This window comes from Siniperca chuatsi, linkage group LG9, assembly GCF_020085105.1.
Source record: "Siniperca chuatsi isolate FFG_IHB_CAS linkage group LG9, ASM2008510v1, whole genome shotgun sequence".
NCBI lineage: Eukaryota > Metazoa > Chordata > Actinopteri > Centrarchiformes > Sinipercidae > Siniperca > Siniperca chuatsi.
The window spans coordinates 2833307-2856008 of NC_058050.1; the positions used below are offsets into that span (position 1 = coordinate 2833307).

Here is a 22702-nt window from a genome sequence, read left to right on the forward strand (position 1 = left end):
TCAGTAAAAACCTGCAAAGGGCACTAAAGAGGGAATATTAGATGTTTTCACTAAGCTACTGACGACTCCCTGCAGAAAGCAGATACATTATCCTTAAAACATTTTCCCCATGATGCACTGCAAGAAATGCAATACAATGACCAATTTGATACTTGCCATACTGCATCACCAGCGTGGTAAATTGAATGTCACCCACCACCCAAATGAAAGATGTTAGTCAATCAATAAAATCCACAGCCTACATACATTTCCTGTCCTTTCATCTACTGCATCTGTTGTAACTGACTTCATGCCTGTCGGTGTGGTGTTCTTGTAGGGAATGCGTTTCCTGCAGCTGAAGAATCCGTGGAGTCATCTGCGATGGAAGGGGCGTTACAGCGAGCGTGACGAGAAGAACTGGACACCTGAACTCCTCAAATACCTCAACTTTGACCCCAAGACAGCACAGAAGTTTGATAATGGTATTCCCTTTCTTTTCCTAAAGACAATACCTACAATATGGACAGAAAATTTACCATATGAAGTTAATGTAGTGTATTTATATCCAGGGCCAGTTCTTACTGTAGTGTAGCATTGCTGTTTGAAATACGAGGAATGGGGCATCAGAGTGGCACAGGGAAAAGCAATCGCCAGCTACAGTATAGTCGAGGTACAATCCCCATCCGCTTCTGATGTGGCAGGGCTCTTCATCAAATACAAATGATACATATATTTTCCCCCGTGTTGCTCTCCAGGTGTTTTCTGGATCGCATGGGAGGACCTTTGTCAGTACTATGATGTCATCTACCTGAGCTGGAACCCTGCCCTGTTCAAAGACTCTTCCTGTATTCACAGGTGTGTGCATCTGTGTTTATTTACCTGAAGTGTTTATTCGCCACATTTTCTTAACACTGAGATGAAAATGTATGTTGAATGTAACTTCTCTTCAACTGAAGAACTGGCAAAAACAAAATACTACTACTATTTTGAGTATATAGACTCAGTCTGAAGTGTGTGCTCTGGTTTGTGTACCGCCTGCAGTAGCTGGGATGGGAAGCAGGGCCCAGTGAAGGATGTCTACAGTCTGGCCAACAATCCCCAGTACAAGCTGGAGGTCCAGTGTCCAACAGGGGGAGCTGCTGTGTGGGTGCTGCTCACCAGACACATCACTGACAAGGTAGAAATACAGAGCTGGGAGATGTTCACAAAGTCATGTGATGATGTATTTGTATTTTGTTCAAACCTCAATACCAGTAATGTTGTGATGTGATATTATTGTAAGGCTTCATTTTTATCTAATAACTGTTATCTGTTTGTTTGTCCAGGATGATTTTGCACAAAACAGGGAGTTTATCACCCTTGTTGTTTACAAGACCGATGGGAAGAAGGTTTACTACCCAGGTAAGGTTTGATAGATGCCTTAGAAGACGTTTTGTCCGTGTGCCACTGAGCTGTGAGACTCTAGATGAGTGGCAGCAGGAGTTTGAAGGCAACACTCTGTCACATCTTTATTTCTGCCTCACAGTCACACACAACAAGGTCAGGTGCCTGAAAAAAAGATTAGCCCATCACAAACCCCAGCTTCTCTGATACATTACTCTAAAACCCTCCAAACAAACCTTTTACTTCCATGAAAAACACCAACAAAAAAAAGGTCCACCTTAACTGCCCTCTGGTTATTCACTATAAATAAACTCTCCTGGCTCCCTCCACAGCGGACCCCCCTCCTTACATCGACGGCATCCGTATCAACAGCCCACACTACCTGACCAAGATGAGGCTGACCAGCGCAGGGACACACACCTTCACACTGGTCGTTTCCCAGTATGAGAAACAGAACACCATCAACTACACACTGCGGGTGAGAAAGACTTTTGTATAAACTTTTTTTATATCCAGTTTTAGGCCGGTATGACCGTGGTACAGGTATTAAAAAGTCTTAAATTTAACTTGATGAACACTGCAGAAATCCTGCCATTAAATTTTATAGTATTTTAACCTCTTCCACTCCACCCCTCCCTACCATAGACCCATTTTTTGTCTTTTTAGGGGGGGGGGGGGATCTTTAGGGGGAGATGGCAGGTCAACAGTATATGCCATGTAGAAGTGGTATACATCATCTGAAAGCTGGGAACCTGAAGAATAATTTGAGATGCAGCTAAAAACTGTATGTCAAGTTTTTCTAGTCTTAAATTTGTAATAAACATTGTGTTTTGGTCAGGTGCCTATTCAAATTTTGAAAGTTTAGAGTGTATAAGGGCTTTGAACATTATGATAGAAGTATATGATGGCCATTCCCATGCTCAATTGTGTCTCATAAGTTGTTGCAGCAATTTTGGGGTTGAAACCACTAGTTACACAGATTTGGTGCAAAATGTAACTATTTTTGACCACTCAAGAATTGATAAAAATGGTCAAAAAGTCCTCCAAAATATCACATTTAAGACACCAAGACATTGGAGAGTTCTAGAGAATTGCAAGGAGCAGCGTGTCTGCTTTTGTTTTTGTCAAATCTGCGTATTGCAGAGTAAATCCATTAACTGCTCTCCTCCTCTCATGTCTCCTCTTTTCTTTTCTTTGTGACGCCCCTCCCATTGTCTTGGAGGCTTTCTTGGCCAACCTCAGCAGGCAATTGGCTGACCATGGGAGGGTCGTCAGCTGATCTGATTCACCTGGGCCTTCCAGGCTATAAAAGCTGGCCCAGGTGCTCGCTCTGTCTCTCTCTTCCTACAACTGACACCCACCTTACATCCTCTTCTTTTGGTTTGCACCAAACACCTCCACAGCACACATGCCACACACATACATGCTTTGCTGATATTGCTGATTTACACACCCCATTGTTCATTTGTATTAACTTTAGTTTTCATAAATTGTTTCTTTTAAGCAAATCTCTTGCATGAACTTCCTCCTTGTCACATTCTCTGAGCCAGTTTGTGATCTCTTCTCTCCTCTTCACTTCTTCTGTGTGTGTATATACTTGTGACCCAAATATATTTTTCATTCATTTATAATTCATGGACTCTTGTTAACTGCAGCGAGGCCTGTGGAGAACAGTTTATAGTGAAATCGCTCATTAAAAAAAAAACATGCACCCTGTACTCGTGCCTGCTGTATGTTTTTAGATGTGTGGTGATGTAGTATGTGTGTAACAGCATCAGAACTCCTGTAACCACTGCAAGCTTTCTCTCTGCCCCCAAAGCAGAAAGCAGGAAATGTGATTTATTTTCTGATGTTTCTTTCACCAGTGCAGTGCTGATATGAAGGCTCTATTTTGTGTGCTGATAGTCATGAATAAATTAACAGCTTTATTTCAAAGTGAGATATCCACCATTTGGAAACATGTTTGTCTTACAAAATTGCTGATAATGAAAAAGCAATATTAGGTAGTCTTTTTGTTGTTTGCCCTTTTTTGTTCTTTAATACACCTGCGTTTGCCCAAGAACATTAGCTGTTCATATTTATATTTCTCTATGCTTCTTGTTGGCTTTCTGTTTTATACAACTCATTCTCTGACCCATTGGACTTATACCAAACATCTGTCTTCTGTTTTGTTTTGTTTTTTAAACCGCATCTGCTAACCAGATTTTTTGTTATACCAGCTCATGTTCAGTGTAAACTAACAGGTATTTTATTAGCTTTTTTTCCCCTTTATTTTTGCTGTTGCTTTCAGCTGGTGGTATTGTTATTCTGTTCCTTTATATGCATGTGTATGTTTGTCATTTTGTCTTGAGTGATGATGATGATAGTAATAATAATAATAATAATAGGTTTTATTTCTTTCCATAGGTATACTCCAGATGCAAATTCACCTTCTCTAAGATCCCAAATCCCTTCACTCATACGAAAAGGGTATGTTATCCACACTCCTACGTACAAGTAAATAGACATACATTATTACTCTTTAGTCATTGTGTTTGTGTCTCTGCTTCCGTCTTCAGATCAACGGCCAGTGGAAGGGGCTTACTGCTGGAGGCTGTGGGAACTATAAGGATTCATACAAACACAACCCGATCTATCAGATTAACCTGGAGCGGTCCGGACCGCTGCTCGTCGAGCTCCGAGGATCAAGGTCAGGCTATTACCAGGGCCAGATTAACTGATATATTAGGACCTTAATGTCTGACAATCGTGATTTGCCTTCAAATCATATTACCATGTGCTCACAGCAATAAACTTTGAGAGGAAGTGAATGATTTGTTTTATCTCTCGGGCAGCATTATTAATACAGTTATATAACTTTTCTTACGGAAAGAGAGACAACCACTTTCATCATAATTTGTTATGTGCTACATTGATATAAATGTATAGAAATACAGGAAATAGCATTCACATTTACCCTTGACTTTGTTGTGCCCTAACCCAACTTCTGAAACCAAACCAACTATATTGTAGCATCCTCTTTTTGACATTTAGCTGGATAAAAACAGAGCAATAATGTTACAAATCCGTTTCATTTCACCTCAGTTTAAATGAATGTGGCCGACTTATTAAATGGCTCATTAACAGGATGACTCAGTGACTTTTCCACACTGTGGCATTAACACTTAAAGATCTCTGTCTGTGATACCGTCTCTTGCCTGCTCATTGTCTCTCTCACACACACACACACACACACACACACACACCAGGATGACTTAGTGATTGCAGTGTGTTTAACTCTCCCTCCAAACTGGCCTGTGACAAGACAAATTTTTTGTTGCACATTATATTTTACACTGCCTCCCATTATGTTTATGTAAAATATTTGCATAAGTCATTAAGTTAAATAAATTACTTATGTGTATTTTCCAAAGTCACTTAAAATTGAATATGACTGTACTGCAAACTTAGGTTCTTATATCACCAGCATGTACAGACAGTAAAGAGGTCTGGAATGTGCGAATGAGTTTGATAATAAATTTGGGCTTATTGTACTAAAGCACCACAGCAAACCAAATACAGACAGGACACACAGAGTGTGGTTGGGACCCCATGTGGGCTCACTTGGTGGGCAGATAGGATCACAAGAAGTTTCTAAGACCCCCGGACAGAGCTCCCCCCCATTCTCCTGAATAGTGCCCCACCAATACTGGATTTTTTTAAGTTGATAAACATCTGGGAGTTAAAATATCTGGTGATGATTTTGATAAGGTTCCCTTAAATGTCCTGAGGACATTTAACAGTGTGAAAATAAACTTGTTTGTGCTCTCTGGTAGACTATGTAATGGAGACAGTTCAAAATGACCTCACCACCGACCATGCAATTTCTAGTTACTTATCGGTCTAAATATGTACCAGTGCTAATTTATTTGTGATAAACTAAAGCCATAAATCGACATTCATCATTTGTTGGTTCTACTCCTGAATATAGCCCAGTCAAACTGGAAAGAAAGATAAACAGTAAAACAGTGGGAGAGGTTAAATGCAGGATTGAATATACTACAAATGCATAAGTGAAAATATATTAATAAAAAATACAGAGATATCATTTAAAAAATGGAATCAAAATTATAAAAATGAAATCATTTTAAAAATAAATAAAATGAAAAAACAAACAGAGGCAAGTTATAAGTCTACGGGTAAAGATGAGCTGCCTTTAGATTTTAGGGCAGTCTCTTTCGAAGACTTGGAGCATGAGAGCCAAAAGCTGCCTCACCAAACTTTTTTCCCCAGCACTGAAGGACAACAGGACTGTGTGACCATCATCAGTCTGTGTTGGCAGTTAATCCCTGGCTCTGCTTTTCTGTCTGTGTGTCTGCAGGCAGTACAGTGTTGGTTTTGAGATGGTGACGGTGTCGACAGTGGGGGATCCGGGCCCAGCTGCCTTCCAGAAAAAGAGCAGCGGAGACTACAGGTACAGTAAATGGACTGTATTTAACCCTTTGTAGTCTTTCGACCACTCAAAGCGCTTCACACACTACATATCACATTCACCCCATTCACACACTGATGGCAGATGCTAACTGCTCATCAGTTCAAGGAAACACACCGAAGGCACAGCGGGAGCAATTTGGGGTTCAAACATCAGCCGGAGCGGCCAATTTATCTATCAATGTTAAGTCTCTTGGCTGATTCCTGACCAATGAACATCAATTTATTTTACTGAGTTCAGTGGTGCTTCCTGAGGTCATTATTTTCCATATTATTTAGTGTGCGTTTATTATTTTAAAGGTCATTGTGTTCTCTTCTTTTACACCTTTTGTTGAAGAAATTGCTTCACTTTACTGTTTTTTTTTAACCCATGTATTTAGTTTTGTAAATAAAAGTAAAATCAAGTCTAATAAAAAACTAACAGCTCAACAGAGGCTTGATCTAGAGAGTGGAAATTAATAAAGTCATGGGCTGTGTTTTGAAAGATGACCAGTGCATTTTAGACAATATTAGTCACATGTTTATCCATAATGTGAGAGTTAAGGCACCACAGTAGCCTATGCTTAATTCGGGAATTCATTTATTAAAGTGATCAAAGAACTTCATCAACAATCTGAAAGTCTCTCTCTCTCTTTCTAGATGTGGCTTCTGCTATATGGAAGCGGACCACGTCCCAGCAGGCCTCTACAACGTCATCCCCACCACCTTCTTGCCCAAACAGGAAGGACCCTTCTTCTTGGACTTTGCCAGCACCTCACCCCTCAAGGTCTCCCAGCTCCAATGAAGACTGAGCTGGAGAGAGGACAGGGATTGGGAGAGAGGTACTTGCAACGGTGTCATGGGATGTCTCTGAAACTGTACTTTGGATGTGATGAGGTGTCAAGGCCTCAATAAAACACAAAGAGCCCACAATGTGACTGGCAGCCTCGACAACTGTCGCTGAAACCTTCGCTGAGATACTGTAAATGGAAAGTTTGTAGGCTTGAACTGTAACGTTGACGTGATGATACCACACAGTTATGGAGAAGGAATAAATTATTAGTAACGACTCATCAAAAGGAACTTCAGTATGGAATTTAAACCATCAACAGTCAAGGCATTTTGGGACGGAATAAAATATACTTTCACCAAAAATTAAACAGCCAACTGACAAAGTAACGATGATGAGAGCAGAGACAGAGAGCTGCTGTGCCTCCTTTTGCCATAATAAGATAGATATGGTATCTATGGAGCTGAGCTCACAACCACCAGATGGAATAATTAGCATCAACATCGTTGTTCTGATCAGATTGTTAAATCTGATGGATCTCATGAGATGACAGTAATCATACGACCGCGTCCTGGACTCGACAGGATGCGGAGAAGTGACAGGGTTAAAATCAACACCAGCCAAGAGGGCGTCAAGGCTGCCTGAAAGCTGCAAATTCTTTTCAGGTTCGGTTTTGCTGCATTGAGCACCTCAACAGTCCAGAAGTGTATTCTTAGTACTTGCTCGTGGTTGGAATTTCTCAAATGTTTGAGATTTGTTTTTCACACATGGAAAGTAACTTTCTCAGAGAACTAAGAGGACATTTGTGGACACCCCTGTCCACATACTTTAGTAAACTTTTGGTCTGGGACTTTCCTTTTATGGTTTGGGCCCCTTAATTCTACAGCATACAATGAGATCTTAGACAACAGTGTTCTTCCATCTTTGTGTCAACAGTTTGTGTTTGTCCCTTTCCTGTTTCAACATGACAGTGCCCCCGTGCACCAAGCAGCTCCATAAAGAAATGCTTTTCTCAGTTTGGTGTGCAAGAACTTGACTGGCCCTCACATGGCCCTGACCTCAACCCCATCCAACACCATTGGGATGAACTGGAACGCCGACTGAAGCCAGACCTGATCACCCAACATCAGTGTTGGACCTCACTGATGCTATTGTGACTGAATGGGAGCAAATCCCTGCAGCCAGGTTTCAACATCTGGTGGAAAGACTGAAACCAGAAGAGTGGAGGCTGTTAGAGCAGCATATTAATGCCCATAGCTTTGGAATGACATGTTCAACTTTCACATATAGGTGGAGTGTTAAGATGTCCACATACTTTTGGCCAAGTTGTGGATCTTAGTTGAGACATTGGTTGAAATTTGACAATGTTTCTGGAACAACCGCCTTGTTTTCCTGTTTGAAAATCATACCAATGACAGCCCAGCAAGTGATACATCCAGGCAGGTGCAGGAAAGGTTTGTGATGATGTCTCAGTAAAAGAGAGACCTATCAATCATTTAGTGTATCGCCAATTTGGAATGACAGCCGTCTCTAGTAAATTCATATGTATCCCTGCCAAAAAAAATAGTGAATTGCTTTTTCTGGCTGTAACTTTAGCTGTGTCCATGTGTCACATTATCGCTTCTCCACAGAAAGCAAAAAGAACAACTGTTGTAAAAATCAAGATAAGAGATATAAATACAATAAAACAAGATAATAAACTAGAAACCAGAAAGCAATCAAATTTAGGGTTATGATAACTCTTAGTTATGGAAAGCCATGGAAAAGTCACAAAGTTTTCACATCCAGGCTCAACAACATACGGCGTGCAACATAATGGGAAATATGATAAACACATGCTTAAGATGCTCACTACTACAAAACAACTTGGATAAGAAGAAGTTGCTTGATACTGAAAAAATGTTTCCACAAAAGAAGGCCTCAGTCGTCCCTTTCTTTAAGTAGTGCGTTATCGTACCCTGATCAGACTTGGTAGCTTCTTGTCATTCAGTTTGTCCGTCAGGTGGAAGGGACAGTTCGTTTCCTTAAATGACCATAAAAGTTTTTTTTATTCTCAGGAGCAGAGTAGCAGAGCAGCACCACAGGGAATCCAGTATGGCAGCAGTTGAATGATGTCTCTTCATGTTGTCTGTGTCAGCCTGATTTCACTGACAGACCTCGCGTCAGCACTCAGCACTGCTTGAGACAGGTATCACACACTGTATGTGTGTGTGTGTGTGCGCGTGTAAATGTTTGATTGTCACTATCAACCTTCTACAGGTGGAAATTTAAATGTATTGCCAAGTACACATCCTCTGTTTACTTTTTTGTTGAAATGCTGCACTTTTTTTTTAATCATTTCTCATTTTGTTTGTTGTCAAACACAATATATGGAAACGAATGTCACTTTGTTTCTTCGACGCAAGCAGTTTAAACAGTTTTCATAAAGCGGCTCATCTGAAGCCACCTTGTTTCCTTTCTTTTGGGTGACGTCACCCAACGGCAGTCTGTCGTGTACAAATGTTGCTGCTATATTCTATGCTGCTTATCTCTGCATGGCTAGCAGAGCTTTGCAGTTGCATCACAGATCCCTTGGCAACAACATCTGTCACAGTCGTGGATATGCTTTGGTGGATTTGCTGAATGAGAGTCAGATCCAGGCTGGATGTTGTGGTGTGAGCCCGTCCAGCAACGTTGAAATTAATAGAGGTTATGTTGCATCATGTGGAAGCAGACAGCCAATCTCATACTTAAGTAACTGTATGTGTCAACAAGTCAAAGCACCAAAAGACTTTCAGACTTAAATAAATAACTGTTGCCTTTGAATTGTTTTTGCGACTTTCGGCTAGACAGGTTTGACAAAAACAAAACCTTAGTTTTGAAGTTGAAAGTTCATTCTTTACATAGTCCACTTACTAGCTTTTTCCAGACATTTTTAATCTTCATCATCAGAGTTTGCTCAGTTGTCATGATGACAACTGAACCCGTTCCATGACAACTGAGCAAACTCACAGATGAACACCATTGCAGTTGAAAGCTCCAGAAAAAGCAAGTAAGTGGACCTTGAGTTCAGAATTTTAAAAAAATAATAATTTTTTTTGTCAAATTACTTTAGTTTTCTTTTAAAAACTCAAATGAAAATCAGTGACAGACATCTGATACTTTTGCAGTGCCCTTTAGTTGCAAATGTTTACATGTAGGGTTAATAGGCTACTGTGCATGTTGCCACACAAAGTCTTTCTGTGTAAACTGTAAGCTGCTGTAGTAAATTTAAAGCCCCTGTCTGCGTTTAGTGCGCAGCGCTCTGTTGCCGCAGTAACAGTCTGCAACCAATGATTATTTTCATTTCATTATTTTTTCACTTAGATTGTTTAGCCTATAAAATGTTTTAACAAAAAGAATGGAGAAAATGTCCCTCACAAGTTCAGAGAGCCTAAGGTTACATCTCCACATTGCTTGTTTTGTCCGACCAATAGTGCAAAACCAAAAAATATTCAATTCACAGCGATATAAAACACAGAAAAGCAGCAAATCATCACATGTCTGAAGCTGGAACCTGAGATGTTGATGCAGACTTCCCCAGACTGCATCAACACAGTGCACTGAATGCGCACAATATTACAAAACGTATCAACAATATAGCACACAAAACTTTTGAAATGGTTTCATTATGTTAACCACAAGCTTTGACTTTTTTATACAGTCATTTCATTTGTTTTGAAGATGTTAAACACATGCAAAGAGAACTTAACATGAAAAACTTGCCTCATTTCACATTATTACTTGTGCAAATTCTGTAATGCAGCTGGAACAGTGACAAACTTGATCTGGTTCATAGTAATGCTTATGGGGAGCAAGGTGACAACACCCATAATTACTGTTAACAATAATTCATTGTAAAACCAGTTCTGACTGAAGGCTGACTGCCAATGAACTAATAATGCTGGTGTGCTAAAAGGATTAAATGTTCTGTTCAGAGTGGGGTGTAGCTTTAAATATCCATTGCCAAGCACTTCTGTCAAATATCCACTTGTTGATTAATGATAAATCATTAGTTTTATGAATGCCATATCTTTCTGTTACCATATTCAGTTATGTCTTTTTAATTAACGATTAATTTAAATATGCAGCAGGACAATCTTGCAGCAACCTGTCATGATGTAATGTTTGCAGAACTTGCACTAAATGTTATGTAGACTGATGTGTTCAGCATTTGAATACAGAAAATGATATCTGCTTCTGTCTGTGCTGTTTTATTTTTTATTTGGAAGGGGAGGGGGGCTTTTATTTTGATAGAACTAGCAACATTAATCAGATTTTGTACTTTGTGCTTCTGAAGTCACCACATGATGTTATTCACATGTGTTTTTGACAGAGAACCACTGTAAAAAAGTGACGTTTAATCAAAAAACATATACTTACTTACTTTGATACATTGTTGTACACTAAAACACAATAATAAGTGATCACCAAAAGTTACCTCCTTAACATTTCTGGCCACAGTGACAACAAATCTCCATTGTGCTAAAGCGAAATAGAAGTTTGATGACTGTTTGTGGGAAAGTTAATCAAGTTAATCAAGTTAATTAAGGCACTAGGAAGGATTGAAAGGGTACAGACAAACCTGGTCTCCTCCTACACAACAGTCTTTGCTCACTCCACTGAGCTATGATGGTCTGTAACTGACATAAATATTAAATTCAATGTTTATCACTTAAGAAATCAAGCAGAAATTTAACAGAAATGTAAAATGAAGAGGTAAAACCATATCTCCCTTGATGATGGACACTCTGAGCTGTGGGACATTAAAATTTTTATAACTTCCCTTTTTAATTATAATCCATAATATGTTTGATTAAATGCTCAAAACAGAAGCAGTCAGTTTGTGACAGCAGGTGGTGTGAAGTGAGGAATCTGATGGAGCAAAGGCAGCCGTGGTTTCTTCTGCTTCTCTGGAATTTGCTGTCATGAAAACTCAGTGTGGTAAGTTCTTGCGATCTTTCTTGCTTTCCATGTTTTGTTATTTATTCCGTATGTATATTTACTAGTATGGGAATCCTTTTTAGATTTAAACGGCATACAAGATGGTGACTGGCGTCGACCACTGTGATCGTAGCTAGAAAAAGAAAGGTAAGGTGGTTGAAAGCACTCATAATGTTTTATTTCACAGCCCAGTTCAAACCAAAACCATGAAGCTATAATTAGAAAATAAAATACAATGTTGTGTTGTTTTTTTTTTTTTAAATAAAGTATACGTAGAGTACATAAAATAAACTAAACACAGACACACGTAAGAGTTTGTGCAGCAACTTCTGGCTCCCATATTACACCTGTAACCCCTCAATGAATGAACTGTGTCAGAGATAATAGTAATGAAACATACACATGGCTTATTTGAAACAATATATAACAAGTAAAGAAACCCCCACCAAAAATTAAGTGAATAAATACATACTTGAAAAAAATATCAAAAATATGAATAATCTAATATTTAAAAATATCTAAAAAACGTAATATCATAGATTAATATGCTTCTTGTGGTACGAATTTAAAAAAACTAAACAAAAAAATGTATTAAAACAATTTGTTATTTTAACTTATGACTTATGTAGCACTTTTCCCAGTGCTTTGGTAAAAAAACACCAGAAAAGCAAAATATAAGAAACAAAATAAAATGACTGTTAATATACGGTAAATGTAAGGCAAGAGTCACAATCATGAATTAAAAATCACATTACAGAAAACACTCTAAAATTGAGAGTGACGCAGTGATTAAAAAGATGGTCCAGCATTTCTGTCCCTTAAATGGGATCCATCAGTATCAGAATGGATTTTAAGATTTTACAGGTCACCAATGTTAAGTTGCTAAAATCATCTCTGACATCTCTGCTCCATGAACATGTATATTTATAGATTTATACTGTATTAATATGCATTAATCTGATTCCTAACCCTCACCAAAAGCACAGAGGTCAAGGTTCAGAGGTCACAGCAGCTGCTTAAATGATAGCAGCAAAGCTATTTCCTAATTTAAAAACTAAACTAATGCAGGGAGAGAAACATTCTGCTGCAGCCACAGTGGCTACTAATTGAAATTGTCAATTGAAAGGGCACAAGTTACTAAATTGGAATTGTTGGGTCTCTGTAAATAATATTATAAAGAGTACGGTCTAGACCTGCTCTATAGGAAAAGTGCAATGAGATAACTTCTGTTATGAATTGGCGCTATATAAAATTGTTATGAGCACAGTCTTTTATCCTCAAATAAGTCATTACAATTGCAGAATATTTGTTTTTCAAATAGGATAAAATGATTGTTGGTTATCTGCCTGACAGAGGCGACACACTGACAGGACATGAAGGTTAATCTGATGTTAGTATCCCTCTGTCAACAACACTGCCAAGGAAAAAAAGGCTGGAAGGTTGATTTAAGTGTGTAAAGAGGAAGACGGTCATGGGAAAAACCCTGAAAGGAAGGGTTGTGCAAGTGAATTAGAGAGAGCTGACTGGGCTGTTAGAAGCTTGTGTCTGAGAAACAACATGCAGCCACTGCAAAATCTGTTGTCACAAGGCACATGTGTCCAAAATGACGACTTTCAAATTAAACACAAAGTTTTAATTTTCAGGTCGTCTCTGAAGCAGAAACGAAATCATTTGATACAAATTCCATACTTTCTTTAGAAGTAAATGGCAAATAAAATTTGCTGACAATTTGCTCATCATAGCAATGTATACATATCTGATCCTGTTTTTAATGTCTGACTCCTCAAGACACCGGTAGTTAATCTGAGCATATATAAATACATAAAGCTGTATAAAGTCAAAATTCAATGATGAAGCCCTTAATTTCTCATCATTGAATTTGTATCAGAGCTCCCTGTATGGGTTCACATGCCTGTAATTTCTGATCAGAACCTGATAATTTATAAAAAACGAGGCTGGTGTTTTTATTTTTGTTTTTTTATTATCTAAGCCTGTGGAAAGACTAAAATCAACAATGCACCAAGGTCCAATCCCTTTGAGGGAACAGAGAGCCCAAAATGGTGGAAGCTATTATTAGCTGTATTGCAACTACTCAACTTTTATTAAACCTCTTCTGTCGGAGTATAACTGCTCCACAAAAAAGGACTGATTTGCAGATAGTTATGAGACGATGGTAAAAAATGTCTTTTGAATAAACCATGTGACCTTACTGTCCCTATAGTGAGCGAGCTAACTGACAGCTAATTGATACTTGTCAAGCTCGCTAGCTCGGAGAGCTTTTTTTCCTCTCTTCAATAGAAGTCTTCATTGAATGAAATGAGGTACAATCCTGAGAACAAAATGTCAGAGAGGAGTAAACGGCACAGTACAGACAAAATAGAAATATGCTCAGAGAGCTAATGTGACTGACCAGCACTAGCATGTCCCACCTGGTTAGCTTGCTGGCTACAGTAGTTCACCTACTAGCCCTACGAATATAGCCACTACGTCACCAAGAACCACATACTTAGCGAGGACACGCAATTGCATTTGTCTGTGCCTCTTTGTGGTGCAACCAGGCCTTTGGTCTCTCAGTGCTTTCTGACTTCCCTAGTCTGTGTGCGGAACTCAGACTTAAGCCCATTGGTTCTTACGGAAGATGTACATCTTTAAAAACAGGTCAAAAATATATTGTTTCATATTTTTAAAGGCTAAGCAGTTTCCTAAAACAGCTGGCCACTGTAGTGGTGTGACTCACTGATGTGTTTTAAATAGTTTTTGGACAACGATGGAGCTCTATGGCTCAGAGGAAGAAGATGTCAGGCTGTGATACACACACAACACTTGTTAGTATGATACTTTCAGTGCTGGTTTTGGTCTTTTAAAATAGATTTATTGATCATAAGAATAATGTAGAATATCACCAGACTTTTAGGGCATCTCTGCTTCAAAGTTCATCAGATAGATTTAACTGCAGTTTTAAAGACTCAGTATGTAACCTGAAAAGACTCATTCCAAAGAAGAAAATAAAAAAGCAGCTTTAATACTACGGCATTTAGAGCACAGTGATATATTACTTTCTCATGATGCGTTTGTGTTGGATTTCCAAGAAGGTCTCTTTGTGTTGGTGCTCTCTTCTTTATTGGTAAAATGTGATGACCATTTGGACCAGTTAAAGCTTCTCTCAAGATGTGCCAGATACTGGTTGACATTAATGCAATTCCGAAGTCAGATTGCCTTTTAATGATCTAAATCACTGAGCAAAATACCACGCGTTTCATTTAAAGAAACAGTGTTTCTTAGAGTGCGCTGCCCTTCTGTGTCACACTGAAATTAAAATTATGACCTCAGTCTCTGAAGATAAAGCTAATTTATGAGCATGTGTGACATCTTCCCATTCAAGCCCAACTAGTGAACTTCAAATGAACCAGGACGACAATGAAGTGAACATCCGTTTATTTGACTCCTAATCTGAAAAAACAGGCACATTAGCTGCTGAGACGATGCAGAGGACTAAACACCCACTGCGCACACACACAGCTATGAGAGGGGAAGCTGGTCAGCGGTTTATATCCTAAATTCCACATCAAAAAGTGACACAGATATACGGAAATATACAGATATCACATTTTCTTCACGTAATACACAGACTTAAGAAAGCAGGAGGCAAAAGGCTGCGCTTCTTTACCTTTCTTTCCTAACAATTGTTACTAAAATGCTGATTAGTGAGATGTTGACTATTTGTAAAATCTCAGCCTTCCATTTTGTCCCAGTCACCAACCACTGCTCTGTATAGCTTTAGGAATTTTATGATGAATTGTTTCCTCAGTCTAGTAATTCCTACCCTCAGATTACTTAATTAGTTCCCTCAAATGAATAATTTGTTGCCACGAAGTACAAAATTGTGTTCTCAGATTACTTAATTTGCTCCTTCTCTTTTCTAGACAGCAGCAAAACTTTGTCACCAATCCAGAACACATTGTGTTTACAGTAGCAGCCAAAACACTATCTACTTACAATGAGTATCAGACCAAGGTCAGAATAAAACTGTATTAAAACCAAGCAGTCTTTAGCAGTTGTCAAAAGAAAAAGAACAAAGTCAATGAAGTTGAAGTTGGATAGTTGAAGTTGGATAACTCAGTAAAAACTACAGTGAGCAGCTGCTTTTAAGAAATTACTGAGCCTTTTTTTTTTTTTTTTTAAATGAAACTATTTATTTATGACCCGTTTTTTTTAAAAGATTTTCGTCTTCAGTAGGAACCAATGGGCTTGGAGCTGAGAGCCACGGACAGGAAGTCAGCAAATATTGAGAGACGGACTAACACATTGTTGGTTTGGGTCTTTTGATTATATTTGTTGACAAAAACTAAAATATAGAATATTGCCAGCCTTTAATCTGAGGGAACAACATAAGTATTTTTAGGGTACAAATCACTAATATGAGGGAACTGTTTCTAATTTGAGTGCATGAATTACTAATTTGAGAGAACATACTAATATTTCCCCCCGATTCTTGTTGGTCTTAAATTGCAGCGGCTGAAACTTTGTTCCTTTTGCAACCCAAATAAACCTAAGATATTATTCCTCACTTTAGCACAAATAAAATACCTCCTAGCCAGTAGTTATCACTGGTTTCAGTGACTAATGTTAATTGGGGTCTGAAGCAACCAGCTACTTCTCTCATAATATGGCACCTGAATAGGCAAGAAAAACAATGGTTACATTTTTGAAAGTCAAATTATTCCTGTAAAAATCTTCAACAACACAATCCACTATCGGTTTTAAGAAACAATCTGTTTTTCTCTCCAATTTCAGAAAACTGCATTATTTGTTCTTCAATTGATGTCCAAAAACTCCTGGCTTTACTGTAAGTGTCCATCACAGGATGTAGCGTAAAGTTTCAGAGTTGAGTCCTTGTATTGCTTTGTCGTTCAATATGGCCAATTACTTTTAGGTGGAAGGAATTTGTAGGAAAATGTAGGCACTCCAGCAAGGAGCCCTGATGGACGCACCACGATGAGGAGAGACTGAACATACTGTCTCAGTGTCTGAAGCCTTAATTCTTTGATGCCACATAAAAGCAGCACTGATAAATGAGAAAATGGAGCGCAGAGAAGGAAATTTAATCCTTAGTCATCTAGTTTTACACCTCAGTTCTCAGTTTGTGATTCACCTCCCCGTGTTGTGCAGCTAGATGAAGATTTGGCTATGTGCCTGGGCTATCGATGGAGCTACATTAAAGGGTAATTTCAGTAATTGTCAACCTTGGCCTTGTTTTCCATGTTTTTGCCAAAATGATGATTGTTTTAAATTGTCACCAATTACATCATTATATAGCGCGGGAGTGCTCCTGTCCACAGAGTAAACCATTTACAAATCTAAAAGGCAAATAATTAAATCAAACACTTGTTATATTAAACTATTTTTATATTGCATATTTATATTGGTGAGAAGTATAACAATTGGGAAAATAGGCTCATTACATTTTTTGCTATTTTTTATTGTTATATTAACAATAATACAATCAACAGTACTTGAGAACAACATTTCCTGGTTTACATCCAGGAAAAAAAATATTTTAAATGTGTGTTCCAATGAGAAAAACAAATAACATTTTCAAACTAAAGCAACCAAAGTCAGTCTGTTTTTGCAAAAAAAAAAAAAAAAGTACCATTACAACCTAAAGAACAACTTAACGGCAGCTGGAATTCTTGTTACGCTGACCTTCAGTGGTTTAAGTTCTCATCCTTGATGCAGTGATGTAGAAGTGTACTCCAGGGTGTGTCAGTACACTATGACATCACTGTCGGGTTGCAGGTACAACAAACTCAAAACTTTAACTTTTAACTTTTGCAGTGGCCACTATGGCCACAAGTGGCAATTACATGATAATGGAACATTAAATTTCCTTGTGTGTTTACTCCTTATTTTGGGATAAAAACATTGAAATGTATATCTGCGACATGATAAAGAGCTGTAAAGTCAGTGAACCAACTCAGCAATGTCAGTTACACAGCAATATCCATCTAAAGTTTAGCCACCATAAGCAACTGGTCGTACCAGACAAAGTAAACCTGTAGCAGCAAAACATCTGAGTGTACTGACTTCAGCAAGAGTGTTTTATTTCTTATAAATTTAATTTTTCATTTGTAAGAGAGTGTTATTTCTTATTTCTAAAGTCACATTGCCTCCCTTTAAACCACAGAGGGCAGTGAAACACTTCAGCCTAGTATGAAGTCACTCTTTAAATATTGTGATAAGTAATCACATGCAGCTATTTATAGGTTTATCAGCAATGTGATTGTTGTAGTATTGAAAGGACACGTTTTGGGTTTAAATATCAGTAACTTTGCTGGATGTGCACCAGGAAGACGTACATTTGAAACAATCATCATGGTGGCAAAAACTATGCGTGAAAAGCTTAATTAAGCTTAATTTAAGTAGCTTATGTGGAGAATGAACTTCTTTTTAACATTGGAGGGTCCATAGTGCCTAAACCTGAACACTTTACATACATAACTTCAGAAAATACAACAGTCATATCAAATACAGGAGCGTATATCAGAATGTTAAGAGACCAGTTATTTATTGAACATCTCCACACGTGACTTTCATTCCTTTAACTGTTGAAGTAAGCAGAACATCACCGCCGTATGGTTTACAGCATGTGCCATCTAACAGTAATAAATTCTTAATTTTGATACAGTTATACCAAGTATTTAATAGAGCCATTTTAAGATGATGCCCAAGTCAAGTCTTTTCTTTTCATCACCCTTCACCAACATAATCGTGCTCTTTATTTCTCAGGCACGAGAGTCCAAAGGTGCAATGTCTTTCATAAGGGAAATGGGAGTAACAACGCTGCCAAGATGTACAGGAAACTTTGTATACACCAACTATGACATTCAAAGTCTCTCTTTGACCACACAGTTTGGAAATGGAGTGCAGTTGTGGCAGGTAGCTTATAAACAGCTCAGAACAGTTTATCAGAGAGTTTGGGTGAGAATGAGCCAAAATCCCTCCAACAAATTCTCTTTTTGGTCCTCAGACTCCTTTGACCAAGACCACAGTCTGCCCGGCCTCGGCCTTGGACTTCTGGGAACAGCTGTCCGTGTTTTTGGCATTGTCGGTGCGCGGGCGGCGCAGGTTCAGAAAGCTGAAGCGTGCTTCCAGGCTGAAGCTCTTCTTGGTGCTGGAAGTGGAGCTGCTGCTGTTGTTGTTGTTGGTTGCCGGAGCGATGTCCAGATCCCCCTCTGCACCTTCTGCCCGGTCACCTGCAGCACAGGAGAAGGTCAGTGAATGGTTCAGGTTTTTTTCCATGAGCATGATGGGCATTTATTATTCAAGACAAGCTTTGATGCGCTCAGATACATTTTGAATTCCTCTTTGTTTTCAAAAGAAGTCAGAAACAACTCAAACTACTTTCAAAAAACGATGGAGGTAGCAGACACCGAGCACTTTGGTCACAAAATTTGTTGATTTGCAGGTCCAAAGACTAAAACTACATAAAACTAAAACATATCTTTTCTGTGCTGCAATTTCTTGTTATCGGCCACTCAATACAGATACGTGTCAGCGATAAGCTAATATGGGCCAATATATCCTTTTCATTTATTGGCCGGGCTCTACTTTTTATGACTGTTAAATATTAATGGGCTGAGCTCTGGAGTCAAAATTTGTTTCTGCACATTTGCGCTGCAGTGAAACAGCCCTTACTGTAGTTTTACCTCTAATGCATGGTGTCGATTTGTTCAGCATAAACTCTTCACTTGCCTAGATTTATTTAAATCTGACTTTAGACAATTTTTCAATTGTTTCAATTATTTTTGGGGTTTTTTAAAAATAATTTTTTAGCTAAAACTGGAAAAGGTCCAATGTTTTTGTTGTAAACACATATCTTCTATACACCTCAAATCTCAGAGATAACACAGCTTTACTTCTACTTGGTGCAATGGTATCAATTGTGTTACAAGTCATAGGTTTATTAATTTAAACATGAGAACAGACCATTTTTTAATCACCTGCAATATGTGTGACTGTTTGCAAAACACCTAATGAATCAAAATATCACCTGACACTCTTCAGACAGGCGGGAAAAGGTCAGTACTAAAACGCTGCTGCCTTTCATCAGATTTCTTAAATCTTGGTCTAGATTGATCATGCTGAAACACGCACACACACAAAACCCAACATCTATTTAAGACTAAAAAACTAAAACTGGGCTAAATTAGTTTGAAAAGTTGACGTCTGTTACATATGACCATTTAAATATAATTCAAATTTGCTTCACATTGAAATGTAGTCATTTAAATGCTGTTGAAACAACGGTCATATGTAACCTACACATATAAATCGGCCTCAAAAATCCCGTTAGCGGTTCGGTTTTAGTTTTAATCTTGACGTGTTTTTTTTTTATTCTTTATCAACAAATCACCAATCAATGCTAACTGGGTGTGTCTGTTTCTACATATCCCAAGATTGCCATTGTTGGTGCAAGCTAAAAGGTTTGGTGGGATTAAATCTTGTGAAATGTTTTAAAAAGTGAAACAACATCCACCAGGAAAGACGTCATTCCAACAACACACAAACATGCACACCTAGCTCTGTTGTTCATTAAGGCCGACTGAGGTGTGGTGAACTATTGCAGATGTGTTTTGTCTCGGCAGGTGAAGCACTCGTCTCGCTGTCACTTTGACTAATAGGCTCCTGTGGCGGAGCAGGTGTGAGTCGAGCAGGTAGCAGGAGATTGTATGTCTTTCCCAGAATAGATTCTCAAACATCATCCATCTCACTTTCCCGTTTCTTTTTGTTTTTCCTTTCTCTTGTGTAACAGCACGTGCTGCACTCAAATGGACCTATTTACTGCTGATGGTGAGCAGCTCTCACGTGCACCCAGCACCCCACCCTCTTTTTTCTTGCCAGTCTGTGTTGATTATTTTTGTATCTACAATACAGTACTAAGTAGTAATTAAAATACAATTATTTGGATTATTTAGTAATCTGCAGATTATTTTCTCGTTTTTTTCAAAGTGAAATATATCCTTTATAATTCTGTAGAGCCCAACGTGATGTCTTTAAAATACTTGTTTTGTTCGACCAGCAGTACAAACATTTGTAGTTTACAGCAGCAAACACATTTGAGAAGCTGGAAGCAGAAAATTTGTGGCATTTTTGCTTGAAAAATGAGTGAAAACATTTAATTGATTATCAGAATAGTTGCCAGTTATTTTTCCTGTCGATCGATTAATTGAGTAATCGTTTCAGTTTAATATATTTATTGTATCAGTCAAACTGTAAATGGGGACTTAGCGTTCTAAAGTGTTCTACAATGCAATCGACAGAAATGATATCATAAGCCAATATTAGCTAGGTATGTCAGCATATACAGTTGCCAGTTTAATAGGTACACCTAGCTAAAACTAATACAGTCAAATACAACAGTGCTGCAATAAATCCTCCTTCATGAACGTCATAATTTTATAACTGTTTAGGAGAGGTGTTGATTGCACTTTATGTGAAGTGTTCTGTTATTTAGCCTACCCTCACTGATATAAACAGGGTGGACAAAGTAAGGTAAGTGTAGACTGCATCAGTTATAGCTAGGTGTCCCTAACAAACTGGCACTGGAGTGTATATGTTGACAGTGTAGTAAATTGCATTTTTTTTTAACCTTCATCATTTACATTTGAATTGTGTACAATATTTTATATATATATTCTTTTTAGTGACATTTACTGTTTTCAAAGATTTATTTTGTTTCAAACAAACTGAAGCAGCAACCAATTGCAGATTGGGATTTGTAGCTGCATGGTAATCCTTTGTTTTGTTTTTTTTCTTTAAACACAACAGACTTGTCCAGTCTGTTCTAAAATATAAGAAACTATTTTATTTTTATGTGGTTATTTATATTTATGAAAAAAGGTTTGTTTTCATCCACAATATCTGCAACACTGTAAAAGACTATTTTTGATATTTGAATTTTTTTAGAAGAGGGATAAAGTCGCTAAAGCCCTGCCTCATTTGAACATATTTCCTAAATCTTAGCTTTACTGGATACTTACTTGGATTTGTTATGCTGAAACACACACACAGAAATCACCCACCTCTCTCCAGGTCGCATTCTGGTGACGACGCTCCGCTGCACTCGCTGCGAGGCCCGAGCACCGGCGAGATGAGGCCAAAGTCGGACAGCGACACGGTGCTGGGAAGGTCCAGACTGCAGGGCCTGGACAGAGGAGCTGGGGAGGAGGAGGAGGGAGTGGGTGACGGAGAGGATGAGGAGGATGAGGAGGAGGAGGAGCTGGCGAAGGGGCAGGGCGACAGCAGCTCCTGAGGGCTGCTGGGAGACGAACCCAGGCTGCAGGTGGAGTGAGTCTCTGAGTCTTCCTCCGACATGATGCTGCTGCCGCCACAAGGCTCATCGTCGAAACACGCCGACGCCACTGCAGGAAGAGCGAGGGAGGAAAGATGGACAGAGGAGGGGAAGATGGAAAAGGAAAAAGAAAGGGAGACAAAGAGCAAGAATTCAGAGATACATTTTGATGAGAGAAAGGAGGGATAGAGAAAAGGGTGTAGAAGGAGCAAAATGTAAATGGGGAAAGGAAGGGAGACAGAGTGATGAGAGAAGAAAGGAGAAGATGGAGAAAGGAAGGAAAAAGGGAAGGAAGAGATGGCGGGAGGATGGACAAGGAGAGGAGGAAGAGAGGAGTGAGAAAAGAAAAGGAGGGGTGGACACGTGATGAACAAAGTGTCAGTATGTGCAAACAGAGGACTCTAAACTGTCACATCACTCCCAGCGGCGGCGTTTCATTTTCCCTGACATAAATCAAAGCACCCGAACGCACCATCGGTGTCTGTTGCTATATTCAGCCAGAGCGGCACATTCCTTCTTTATACGGGTTAACTTGTAACTGCTTTGAGATTGGACGCCTCCACTGCTCGGCGGTTACCATGGTAACGGCAGCCTATTTATTCCGGAGTCATGGCCAACGTGATGCAGAGGGCACATTTCCATTTGATTTCCTTCAACTGTTGTTTCTTTTCTTTCTGCAGTTGTGGTGCGTTCATCCCTCTCAGCCGCCATATCTTAGACCTCGAAAATGAGGATTTTTTTTTTCCTGCTTTTCACATTTTCAAAGGGCTGTTTGAGGTTTAGGGTAA

At 38.8% G+C, this 22702-nt stretch overlaps 2 protein-coding genes across 3 annotated transcripts in view; one reads left to right on the forward strand and one right to left on the reverse strand.

Moving 5' to 3' along the window:
* Window positions 1–10816, forward strand: part of capn7 (calpain 7) — a 19768-nt gene extending 8952 nt beyond the window's left edge. For both annotated transcript variants that reach the window (XM_044208487.1, XM_044208486.1), the window contains exons 14-22: window positions 317–461; window positions 735–834; window positions 1021–1156; window positions 1305–1380; window positions 1695–1840; window positions 3769–3831; window positions 3921–4051; window positions 5723–5815; window positions 6472–10816. In XM_044208487.1, the coding sequence (XP_044064422.1) occupies window positions 317–461; window positions 735–834; window positions 1021–1156; window positions 1305–1380; window positions 1695–1840; window positions 3769–3831; window positions 3921–4051; window positions 5723–5815; window positions 6472–6616 (1035 nt within the window). In that variant the 3' untranslated portion in view covers window positions 6617–10816. The remainder of the gene's footprint in view (window positions 1–316; window positions 462–734; window positions 835–1020; window positions 1157–1304; window positions 1381–1694; window positions 1841–3768; window positions 3832–3920; window positions 4052–5722; window positions 5816–6471) is intronic.
* A 4165-nt stretch (window positions 10817–14981) lies between these two features.
* The window catches only part of sh3bp5b (SH3-domain binding protein 5b (BTK-associated)), a 48933-nt gene continuing 41212 nt past the window's right edge, over window positions 14982–22702 (reverse strand). The window contains exons 8-9 of the mRNA XM_044208507.1: window positions 21646–21984; window positions 14982–18816 (exon numbers count right to left, since the gene is read on the reverse strand). Of these exons, the coding sequence (XP_044064442.1) occupies window positions 18587–18816; window positions 21646–21984 (569 nt within the window). The 3' untranslated portion in view covers window positions 14982–18586. The remainder of the gene's footprint in view (window positions 18817–21645; window positions 21985–22702) is intronic.